At 41.0% G+C, this 12,510-nt stretch overlaps 2 protein-coding genes across 2 annotated transcripts; both read right to left on the bottom strand.

Moving 5' to 3' along the window:
* Positions 1-475: 475 nt before the first annotated feature.
* On the bottom strand, positions 476-7,049 carry LOC144638255 (17-beta-hydroxysteroid dehydrogenase type 6-like). Its single transcript, XM_078497474.1, has 4 exons — positions 3,714-7,049; positions 3,152-3,334; positions 2,458-2,697; positions 476-1,615 (listed from the first exon to the last, which is right to left on the bottom strand). Exons 1-4 carry the CDS (start codon positions 4,054-4,056, stop codon positions 1,395-1,397), a joined length of 987 nt encoding a protein of 328 aa, XP_078353600.1. The 5' UTR covers positions 4,057-7,049; the 3' UTR covers positions 476-1,394.
* Positions 7,050-7,197: 148 nt separating this feature from the next.
* Positions 7,198-11,670, bottom strand: LOC144638355 (uncharacterized). The gene is made up of 5 exons (XM_078497576.1): positions 11,511-11,670; positions 11,207-11,279; positions 9,595-9,735; positions 8,195-8,341; positions 7,198-7,596 (listed from the first exon to the last, which is right to left on the bottom strand). Exons 2-4 carry the CDS (start codon positions 11,277-11,279, stop codon positions 8,199-8,201), a joined length of 357 nt encoding a protein of 118 aa, XP_078353702.1. The 5' UTR covers positions 11,511-11,670; the 3' UTR covers positions 7,198-7,596; positions 8,195-8,198.
* Positions 11,671-12,510: the final 840 nt, after the last annotated feature.

Below are 12,510 nucleotides of genomic sequence, written 5' to 3'. Positions count from 1 at the left end.
TAAGAAAAATGAAAACTCTTTTTATTTTTGATAAAGTTTCGACAGCAACACTTGTCATCTAGGATCCAGCAATAATAAAACTCCGCGAATAAAGCCTGTCTTTGGGCAGGCAATGAAAAAGGGCGATTTGAAATGGACACGAGTGCGAAGCAAGCTAAACCCTTTCCTTGTGAGTCTTTTGTATTATGCTGCAGCTATATAGGCTACCGATTACATTCTGAAAGGGTCGAGGCTAGTCTGAAATTCAGCCGTCCTCTCGACCCATCCCCCCAACGAAGGGGCGCGGGCGAGAGGCGCGCCCCTTCGTTGGGGGGATGGGTCGAGAGGACGGCTGAATTTCAGACTAGGTCGAGGCAAGAGTTTCTAGATTTCAACATTTTCTGGAGGCATGACCGCAGACCCCCCTAGCAAGGGACTACGACCCTGAATCACACAAAGACGTCGAACTGGACTGTAAACCTTAAAGAAATCGAGAAAGCAGACTTCTAATATATACATGATTTATTAGCACAGGAAATCAATCTCGCGAGTACAAAGAATGGAGTTTGGTGCAAATTTTAGTTTAAACGAGGCACGGACAGCAACCAGAAGTGGAACGTTGTTGTTGTTGGCGTGTATTAGCGATTTTTTTAATCATAAATTCAAGTTGTAAGTGCTAAAACGAAGGCTTTTTAACTTATGAATTTTTTGGAAGTTAAAGTTCGCCAAAAATTTAACATTCGTCTTCCGTTTGCCGTCAGTGGCCCAAACTGAAACGTCTGTGTTAATCAAGAAAGTATATCTATTGTGCAACCCAAAAATAATATGAATATCAACACATTGGACACATTTAACATACTGTGACGAAATTCAATTTGGTTGCAAATTTGAGGCTATTAAATATATTTTATAAGAATATCAAGGCTGAAATTTGCAAAATTTTAAGAATATGTTGAGAATAAACCGAAAACGTGATCTTTTCGTTCGCTATAAAATATGTATATTAACACGACTATCAAATGTCTAAACAGCCTTTAAAAAACTTAGTATCGATGTTAATTAAAGACAGGGACATCACATCATACTAATTGTTGTTAATAAAACAAGATCGTTTGCTTGTAAATAAATATTATTAAAGTACTTGCTTCTTTGACTAGCGAATCTGGATTTTTTTTACTTTTCTAAAAAAAAAAAATAGGTCGGTCGGGCGATGGGATCGAAACATTTTATTGGGATGGCCCAGTAAGCCGAAAAAATACAATATAATTCTTACAAAAAGAAAAGAGTGTACATTGCGGTGCCGATAGCAAAAGAAGAAGACAGCATACATGAAAATGAGTCCTTCCTTTGGCTACATAAATTCGAAAAGAATAAAGCCCCTATGTTTTCGTTTACACTTCAAATATGGCGTTACATCACTTGCTTCCCGGTGGCGTTGGGAGCCTAAGCACCAGGCGCGTTATAATAAAGTCGGCCACGGCTGTTGGAAACCAAATGAGTAATCCAAAGAAAAACCGCGCGTCAAAACCGACCAGATAGCGGTCACGTGGTGACTGTGACGTAAGCGCATCAACAACAGCGTCGGTGACTTGATTTAGACCGGATGGCAAGGGGAAGGTAGTAAAAAACTTAACACCTGAAAAAGATAACAGTACATGTAATTGAAGTGATTAGAAAAGGGTTTTAAAATTCACGTCTGTGAGTTTTGCACCCTCTACATGCTATCGTTTTTCTACTGTAGAGTCTTGGCCTCCACCCCTTACCCTTTACCTTACCCCTAAGGGGGCTTGTTCACAGGCTATGGATCAGTAACTTGATAGCAGTGGCAGATCCAGACATAAATCTACGGGGAGGGTTTTTTTTTTCTGTATTTACCCAAAACCCAAAAATGTTTAGCAGGAGGGGGTCAACTGAAAAAAATGTATTTTACAAAACAAAAGGAGAAGTCCGGGTCTACCTAAACTTCCTTGCAGCCATTTTTAGTGTCGTCAGTGGGAAGGAGCATTGCATAAAAACACTTAATATGGCAGTGAGGGAGAATAGGGGCCCCTCCCTAGATCCACCACTGTATACTATATTAACCTGGTTCATTTTTATTTGCATGAAAATGGTAAGAGAGTAAAAATCACTTTTGTTAAAATTTTAGGGGTTTGCATCAGGAGTTTTTTTTTAAGGTAATATGTAACCCAGAAATGGCCATTCCACCAAGTCATGCAAGGCTCTTTCAAAAATGAAAAAAAAACTTATTCTAGCTAGGAATGGGTTAGCCTCCTAGAAGACAGACTTTGGGCTCACTATGCAATTTTTTATGCCCAAATGAAAAGAAAAGATTGCGTGATATACAGGAAAGAAAAAATTGCATGACAGTCAAGGAAAGTCTGCTATGACTGGCCCACTCTCAGTAAGCGATTATCTTAACATAAATTAACATAACAAAAAACTTTATTTATCCTCAAATTTAATCCTCTTATGTTAAACCTTTTTCCAAGTAATCCTTTCCATACTCTTTTTTAAGGTCTTCACTTAAGTCATCCCAGCCTTGTCTCATCTGTTTTTCAACCACTTGCGGCTCTGTTATTTGTGTTTTGAATCCGCCTGGTTCCATGATGCTCACTTTTATTCCCCAGGGATACATCTCACGTCTGAGAGCATCTGAAAACGCTTGTACTCCATACTTACTGACAGAATAAGCTCCATAGAAATTGCAGGAAAGTCGACCTGTTGCAATGATCGATTGGAAATAAGGTACAATTAGATATTGTTATTCAAAACTAAAAAAAGTTACAGGCATGGAAGGTCACATCTGAGGATGCTCATTTCTTGGGAGGACTACCCTTAGTTACCCATCATTGCTATTTGATACCACCTAAGATGTTTGGAATCACTTAAAATGTTCAAGACCCAGTGTTGATCATGATATGATTTTTAGGTTGTACCGTCATAGAAAATAAAGTAAATCACCACCATTCTGACAATGCAAAGTAAGATATGGGTATTTTCCAATTTAGCAGAGCACGTTTTAGCTTGCCAAAGAGTCGAAGTCCCCTCAAATCCCCACCTATAGCCCATGTTTTCCCGGAGTGGGTTGCTGTGGGTCGCTGAAATGCCACCCCCCCCCCCCCCCTGCTCCGCTACCTATGTTGTAATATATACCGTATAAACCTTTACTCACCAGCAACACTTGAGAAATTTACAACCCTTCCCTGGGCCTTTTTCACCAGTGGTAGAAATGTTTTAGTGACATCAATCATTCCCCAGAGATTTACGTCTGCAGTACGTTTAAAGATCTCCATTGGTGACCATTCAATAGGACGCAAATAAAGAATTCCAGCATTATTAACCAGGCCCCACAATCCTGCAATCCATTCCATTGACAAAAGAAAAACAAAAAAGTATAAGTTCACAACCAAACAGTTCGTTATGTGCATTTTGTTGTTTTTGTTGTTGTGTTGCGTGACAAACATTGCAGCCTTGCAGATCACATAATTTAGCATAAATTAAGAAAAGGATATGCTTCTAGCTAATCCGTACGTACATAAATTATAAATTGAATTCAATTGCAGAGAAACGACTGTCAAATTCTGTTTTTTGGTCGCAAGATTAACAACAACACTGAACAACAACAATGAAGTTCTAACATGGTCTAGAGAAAGATCGTGTGAGCGTAAAATGTTTATTCGATGGAAGATTATATTGTTATTGTTAAAATTTGAATAAGCTTATGTTTTTTATACCTGTGTCAAGAGGAATCTGTCCTTTGACCTCCTCGTAAACATCTTTGATCTGCTGTGAGTTTGTCACATCCATCTGAAATGTTTTGAGTTTGTCGCTCGCCACAGATCTCAAATTCTGTTCTCCTTTTTTCGTTAAACAAGTTGCCAGCACACGAACTCCCATCTTGTCCAGTCGAATGGCCGTTTCTCGACCGAAGCCGGAGTCACAGCCCGTAATGAGAACAAACTTTTCTTTGATATCAACTTTCGATTGCGGAATTAATCGCTTAACGACATAGATTGCGAAAACGCCGATCAGAACTGAAATAAACCAAGACGTGGTCGTGGAGCTTTCAGGATCCATAGCTTCTGTCGACCTTTGTTTCAGTCGTCACGGAATAAATTTCACGACTCCGACTCCTTGCATGCATGCAATGCATGCAAGTACCGATCAACCTGAGACCGTCCCTCCCCACACTCCCTTTCAATAACAGAGGTGGATCCAGGGGAGGGGTTTAGGGGGTTGCAACCCCCCCTTTGAGCAGCATTTGTTTTATTTGTTTGGCTCTTGATAAAAATAATAGAACAAAATTGTTTCATACGTAGTTGTGTCACTTCCACTAATAATCAGTGACTGATTGTCAAGTTTAAGAAAAGATAGAATATATTTCGCGACAGTTCAATATGAGCAACAACTAGAATACCATCGGTTCTCGAGCAATTCTTTAACAAAGTGCCTCTATCGCGGCACCATCTTGAAAACTGAGTCAGTGCCGTAGCAAGGGGATGGGTCGGGGGGGCTCGTGCCCTCCAGTTTTTTTTTTTCCCAAAAAGTAAAATCAGACCTGTATAAAAGGTTAAAAATAAAACTTTTATGGCCGTGTACGGGGATACTGACCTGCAGCAGTACAAGCTAGAAGCCCAGCCCTGCTTCCAGAAATAGTGCAGGCAATGGGGTACGACACCTCCCGATTCGACATCGCTGATCTGCTGGACTTTTTTCAGTCACTCGGAAATGCTCGCAAACTCCTACTGAGTGAGATTTGCACCCTTGGTAAGCTTATGCTTGTCATGCCAGCTACCAATGCCATCGGCGAGCGCTCCTTCTCCGCCTTAAAGCGAGTCAAGACCTACCTGCGTTCAACCAAGGGAGAGGGCAGGCTCAACCACCTCATGCTTCTGCATGTCCACAAGGAATTGGCAGATGCTATTGACATGGTGGAGGTCGCCAATTTATTTGTGGGGGGACAACCAGCGGTGCAAGCACCTGTTTGGGAAGTTTTCAAAAAACGACCTGCCGATGAAGTCTATGTTTGCCTCTAAGGCAACTCAGACAACTACGAACTTACTAAGATGACTCTGAAAGGTGAAACATTTGCTGGTTTCAAGATACAGAGACAGTCGGTTTTCTATTTTGTAATTGACGTTACAAGTGTTATACTCTCTTCAATGTGCATTGGTTTGCTGAGACGGTGTACGAAGTAAATAATTCGCGATATGCGTAAATCACAAATAGCTCGTGGAGAATGCTGGAAATAGCATTTCCAAGCCTCTAGATTTCAAAATTTTCTGGGGGGCATGCCCCCAATTCCCCAAACACCCCATAGCGGCTCGCGCTTCCGGCGCTCGCGTCCCCCTTTACTTATTTTATTCTTGCTACGGCACTGTGAGTGGTGGGTAAATCGTTTCTTTAGTTTCCGAAGATGGCAAACTAATTGGCAGTTAGCAAAGAAGGAGCTTCCAAGCAATCTTCTGCTAGCACTTGATGTCTGTGACGAGAATGCTTCTCCAAACATCCATCGTCTTCTCCTCATCGTATGCACCCTACCAGTCTGTAGTGCGGAAGCTGAGTGGTCTTTTTCGCTCATGAAACTGTCTAAAGAGCGCTTCTCATATCTCGCTGTTATTGCTATGCATTACTCTCAGAGATTCGAGGTAGACGAGATATGCGAGGGCTTTGTACATTGTTCGATTAACAAGGCATATTATAAAACGACTAATAACTATCGTTTTTACTGCTTTTAATCATGCGTTATTCATTTTGGTTTTCTTGTTGAAAAGGTAACCTCCAGATTTTACTTCATGCCTTCACAAACGCTTTACGAGGAATGCTGGAAATGGCGTTTTAGAGGGTAAAATCGGAAAAATTTTCCCGGGGGGTCATGCTCCCGGACCCCCCTAGAAGATCACGCCTGTGGCGCTCGCTACCCACGCAGATTACGTCGAAACCTATTAAAAGTGTACAACCCCCCCTTTCAGGAATTCCTGGATCCGCCCCTGGATACGCGACCTTGTCGGCCCATCTGTGCGCATAAGACACAATTCTTGTAATTAAAATGAAAGACACTTCCAAAGTGGAGTTGAGCTCAAAAATGCTCTGGCTACCAGCCGTTATTTAAAAGCGGTTACACGTGAAGCTTGCTTTAAAAACATTGCGTGACTGACCAGTGGCGGATCCAGACCTTCAGCTTAGTTGGGGTCCGATCATCCTGACCCTAGTGACCCAGTAGTCAGGGGGGTGGGGGGGACGCTCTCGAAAATAATTTTTCCCTGCCCTTTGGGCCTCAGTTTGGCCTAAAAAATGGTGGGGGCCAGGGCTCCGCGGCCCCTCCCCTAGATCCACCATTGCTGACGTAATGGTTTTTCACTTACAAAAATAGCCTGGACCTGTCAAAACAACCACCGCTCTGAGTCAAACATTTGAATAACACAAAGAATCTAGGACTGGAAATCCTGTGTCTCCAGAACCCTTTGTTCGGCTCGTGCCAATGCCTCCTCTTAAGAGACAAAAAGGGCTGTAAGGACGATAATGAAAGCAGCTCAGCGGTGCCTGGATACGGAGCTTGCGTAAAAAGCTCAGGGATTGTTGCTGTGATAAAACGTTTTTCCTGCGGCGGCAGCATTCTTGCCAAATCGAGTACACCTAATTGAAGAAACGTTGACCATATAAAAAGCATAAGCCATGAACGATATGACCCAATTTTATACTAGGTAGACAAACTTGATAAGCTTAGTAATATTCCTTTTATTGATAATCAAGATATTGTCTTTCTTTGACTTTGAGGCCTTGGGAGCATGATTAATGCAACTTGCCTTATTATCATGTTTGTTCTGTCAAAGACGACGATTATTTTTCATATTTCCCAGTGAACATTTGGGTCGCATTATTCATTGTTTCAAAGGTCAACGATTTTTCAATCAGGAGTATGGGAACCCTCGTCCTTGATGACCGTGCAAGACGAACAACTCTGATTGAGAAACTGCGCCTGCAAGGACTGTGGCTTTTGCTTCCAATATGAGCAAAAGGCAATAGTTCAAGCTTTTTTTTTTTTTTTTTCATTTTCATCACCGGGGATCTGGATTTTGTCGTCCGTAATAGCGGGGTGTCCGCAAGGCGAGATTTGACTGTATGCAAGGCAACCTTTAACTATATGGCGAGTCGTCAATCAATGGCCAAAGTCTGGCCAAAGTCGTGGAGTAGGAAAAGAAAAGAGTCTGAGGAGGATAGTTTATATTTTGAATATTTTAATTTAATTTCGCTCGTTTAAAATCACAGTAAAGTGCGGCTACGTCTAGACTTCAAACAGTCCCTATTTTTCCTTTTCTGGATCCGTGCATGGACGAGAAGAAAACGCGAAAAAAAATGGACTCCCAAATGGACACGTTAAGAAAAGCCTCGCCTCCAGTCTTCACACGGCCACTTTTTTCCGGCGTGTTCCACTCCTCGTGCGCGGCTCTATAATCCCAGCAAATATATTTAATTTTCGCAGCTTAGTCTAAATCTCTAGCATGTTTGATCTATATAAAGCTTCTTTATTTTTATGTTGGAACATTAGTTCCTTTTGACGTGTCTTTTGCTTTTAACATCTACTTTATTTAATCCAAGGTGTCGGCAGCATCTGACCTGTAGAGAAAGAAAATATTGTTAACTTAACACGATACCAAGCATAGTAAAGATGAACCAACTTTTTGCAGTGCAGTATCACGTGAACGTACTGCTCAATAGCTTTCATTTAAATTGCCACACACTAAAGTACTGCTCAATAGCTCTTATTTGAATGCTCACACACAAGGGTTTCATCCACAGACTTAAAAGTTAGAACCACCTTGTACAGCATAATAAACAATACCACATGAAAGTACTGCTCAATAGCTCTTATTTGAATGCTCACACACAAGGGTTTCATCCACAGACTTAAAAGTTAGAACCACCTTGTACAGAACCGTGTGAAAGTACTACTGCGGGGAGAGAGGAGGAGAAAAATGTCAGGGGATATCAAAGGTTGCTTTGAGAATTTCGATCTTCTTAATTAAATAAAAGTGCTTGAAAGTCCCAAGTTCCTCAGAGAAGTAGTTTTTGATATCGCCTCTGTTTCATTTGTGAATTTAAGATATCGAAGAAATCCTCCTATATAAGGGATACCTTTGTTTGGCTGAGTCAACGGTGAACCGAAGTACACTGGGGTTTAATTAGTACAGTATATCATGATTAACCCTCTTACCAATCTAAGCCTTTCTAGCTGCCTCCAGTTCGGCCAAGCCCTCCCTGTGATAAGGCTTCTCGTGTTCCTCATATGGGGGTGGGGGCATCACAGTGTACCTCACTTCCGGTGATGTCAGGTCAGCGCCCACTTGATAGACGTATCCAGCTATGAAAAAAGGAATTTAAAAAAAAAGAAATTAACTGCCAATTTTAAGGAAGTGTTTAGGATAAGGCGACAGGCAGATAAGGAGGCGAAGATGACGTTGGATAGGGCATGTACTGCGCATGGACCACCAACAGAATTCGCGCATTGCTCTTTGGGCACCAGAGGGAACGAGGAGCAGAGGGCGACCAAAAGAGACATAAAGGGGAACATTGGAGGGAGAAAGACAGAAGATTGGTTTTGCCACCTGGACAGAAGCAGTCAACCTTGCAAGAGACAGAGTGGAAGCGAGTTAATGGTCCTGTTCTCCAAGAGGAAAGTTGGGAACAAAGTCAGTTCTTCTTCTTCTTCTTAAACCCTTTCGCTCCCCATGGAGCATAGGTCCACGGAAACCACTGCTCGCCATCGTGTTCTGTTTTGGGCTATCCTTTCAATCTGCGTCCAGGTGTAGCCTGCTTTGCTCGCCTCGTCATCTACCGTCCTCCTCCAGCTGTTTCTGGGACGGCCTCGGCTCCTCTTCCCCTGTGGGTTCCATCTCAGTGCCTGCTTGGTGACATTGCAGTTTGTTTTCCTGAGGGTGTGCCCAATCCAACCCCACTTTCGCCTTCTTATCTGGATGTTGATCCTTTCCTGCTCAGTTGTTGTCCAAAGCTCTTCATTTGTTATGACCTCTGGCCAGTGGATGCCCATGATGGATCTCAGGCATTTGTTGATAAAGGTCTGCAGTTTGGTGGAGTTCGCTTTTGTTACTCTCCACGTTTCAGAGCCGTAAAGGAGGACTGACTTTACGTTGGTACACAAAGTCAGTTAATGAATAAAAAAGTGCGAATTCTACTCCACAGGAAAACGGAACCATCAGGTTCAAGCGAGGATCAAAGACTTGACACTAGCACTGGCTGGCAAACAACTCTAATGATAACTTCCGTGCGTTGTTGGGCACCTTTGCAAGCCTACATTCATACATACGATTACACTAAAATAACTTAAAACAAGTGTCCTCTTTGCTAAAAACGTGTTTGCCAGAAATAGCCGTAATATCAATATTTAGGGTTCTAAAGAGATATAGGACTACGCCCTAACAAAACGCTGGGTTCCAAGTGTCCAGTGCATGCCTAAGAAAACCAAGGAAAAAATATTAACATTCCTATCTTGGCTCCAAGAAAAGAACTTGGCCTCCGGACAGTCCTCTCCATGAGGGCTTCAGGTACCCTCCTTATCCCTTTTTTTAATTTCTAACTCGTTTCCCGCACACTAACCTGGCCTGGTTTCCAGTTTTATTCCACACTCTTCAGCCTTCTTTTTCAGCTGATCAATCATCTTTGCCTTCATGGCGGCACGTTTTTGGCGTCGTTCACGTTTCTTCGCCATGTGCAAGGCTACGGCTCGCTTAAAACGACCTGTTAGTTAAGGTAGAAAAGCGTTAAACCGTGGAAGCAGATTTAGAGCCATATTTTACACCTTTAAGGCATAAAAGACTGGAGTCTATGGAATTTCCCAATTCAACCAATAGTATCTGATTGGTTGTTACAGTTAAGCTGAGAGTGTCTCTGATTGGATATTTCTCCCCTTCGTTGAACCAATCAGAGACACTTCCCAGGTCTACGTCGTGCTACGTCATCAATCATTCCATGATGGAATTTTTCGTCTCGAATCTCGTAAATTTTGTCTAAATTTTTATACGTAACGAGACACTTTTAAAGTAGCTACCTCACAGACAACGCATCTTAAAAACATTGGCAAAAATTTTCAAGTTTGTCGTTGGTAATCCGTCTTAATATTTTTCACTCGAAACCATTCTATTTTCGGGGTTTTTACTACTCCTTTAGTGTTTTCCCCATGTTAGAAAACTGTTATTTTAAGGTTTCCTTCAATTTATAACTTAACAGAAAAATGACTTGAAATGTAGTGACATTGCTTCTTTAAATTTGATTATTTAAAATGCAGCAATGTCTCCTTTCTCGAGTCCAACTTAACTTCAGAAGTTGGCAAGAGATACTGTTGTTTTCTTTTTACATACCTGCAGGCTATACTGACTTTTTTCAAAGTAGAAACATGAAAATACACGTAATTGCAACAACGTTGTCACAGAAAGTAGAAAAAAGAAAAAAGTAAATAGGAATTAATTAGCGTAGTTTCATAACTGGTAGCATTTACAGAGAACTCACAAGTTTTTATCTGCACACTTTTAGTCCATTATATTGTTTTATGCCGTAACAAGATAAATCGATTTATTCATATATTGAGGCATTTTTAGACCATTTATACGAATTAATTTGATGCATGCACTTTATTAATTCCTATTTGACATTTTACTTTTTACTTTTTTCTATGACAACTTTATTGCAATTTGGTGTATGCATGATTTTGCAAATTGATGGTATAAAGTTTAAGAGCATGAGTGCGCTACTACAGATGACAGTTTTAGGGCCTCTTTACATGAGAGTTTTCGTCCGGGATGAATTCATCTCGGTGTCTGGTCATTTCCTTGTTGCTGTTTACATGATGATACATGATTTCGTCCCGGGATGAACTCATCTCGGGACGATTTCATTCCTGTCCTAAGCACCGGGATGAAATGTCATCCCGGGATGAAACGTGACGAAAACCCCATGTAAACAGTCTTTCCGGGATGAAATATAATGTTATGTTAGCACGGGCGAGATGAATTCAACTCGGGCGGGACGACTTACGTCCCGGCATCCCGGGATGAACACGCTCATGTAAAATGAAATTTTTTTCATCCCGGGACGAAATTCATCGGGATGAAACTCATCTCGGCTCTCATGTAAAGAAGGTCAAGTCATTTTCCTTCAGAAAACGAATATAAAAAAGCTAAAACTCAGTTGTTTTTTATTCCTACAATTTTACCTTGATATTCCCTGACATCTGAAACATTGTCAGGACGATCATCAACCGGCTCCACAACTTTATAGTATTCCATCTGTGAACATAAATTAAATGCAACTTGAAAGATTTAAATCAAAGAAGCTCATTGCAAAAATTCACGGCATTTATATTAACAGGATACTTAATCATAAAAGGTAAATAATTTGTCGGGTTTTCCGCGAATCGTGTGTAAAGCACAGAACACGTAACAAGGCACTCTGATGAAGGTGAACAGATGTCACCGAAAATTTAGACGAGAAAAAACAAATCGGCTTAATTAACAAACCTTCTTTAAATGTCTTCTACCGATCGCGGTACTGGTTCCACTATTTACGTAACAAGGTATTTCTTGGAATTAAAAATCAACTGTCAGTTTTGAAATGAAGAATTCGGCAAGTCAAGTCGAGAAAGTCCATGTGGAATCGGATTTTTAACAAGAAGATAGCTCGCCAAGGAAAACTTTCGTACTTTGTCACACTTATGAGCAAATAAATCTTGTATATATTATTACAAGCAAACACTTTCAGTTTCCTTCTGAATTAGCATCTATGTTATGAGGTCGTCAAGGGTCGTTGCCAAGACAACGCGCGCATGCAACATCTGAAAGAGAAATACTTCCTTGTTCACGTGAAGCGTACAATGTGTACATTAACACGCGTTTTCTCGCGTGAAAGGTCCAATTACAGTCGCTTCCACGAGCTCAACAACGAAGACATCACGAGACTTGTGAGTCTGTAGTTGACAGATTTATAATCCGTGCGAATAAACCGCGAAAAAAATCAGCCTTCGCTCCTTTTCAGTGCCAAATTTATAAAGTCACACATCTTTAACAGCAAACTCGATCTTTTCTGACTTTCAACTAAATGTACCGTAAAAAATTGGACTGCACTTTCCCTTCCGAACTAAACACTAGACATAAAATACTATCCATGCATGCATTTTTCACGTATATATTTTTACCTAATTTTCTTTTAGTTGTGTGTTTTCAACTTAGCAAAGCCGGCTATTTGGAAAGAAGGATGAATCAGCTTCCGTTGGATGCGTTGAAACCTCAAACATATATTTCGTAAGGTTTATTCTCAACTGCGTATTTTGCCTTTCAATTCACTTTCCCTTTCGTTGTTCATATGAATTATCATTTCAAATGTTTGTATCTCAAAATTAAACTACTTCCTCTTTTTGTCTGCATGTACTTACCGAATTTCAACAGCTGTTGTGTAAATGAATAGAAACACGCGTTTCTTGCAATACTAAGTCGGTTTGCGCTCGTTGCTACCGTGAACAAA

The sequence above is a fragment of the Oculina patagonica genome, chromosome 14 (genome assembly GCF_052425735.1).
Source record: "Oculina patagonica isolate OP01 chromosome 14, crgOcupat, whole genome shotgun sequence".
NCBI classification, from domain to species: domain Eukaryota; kingdom Metazoa; phylum Cnidaria; class Anthozoa; order Scleractinia; family Oculinidae; genus Oculina; species Oculina patagonica.
Note: the sequence above shows the minus strand (reverse complement) of the source record. Positions and strands in the feature narration are given on the sequence as shown.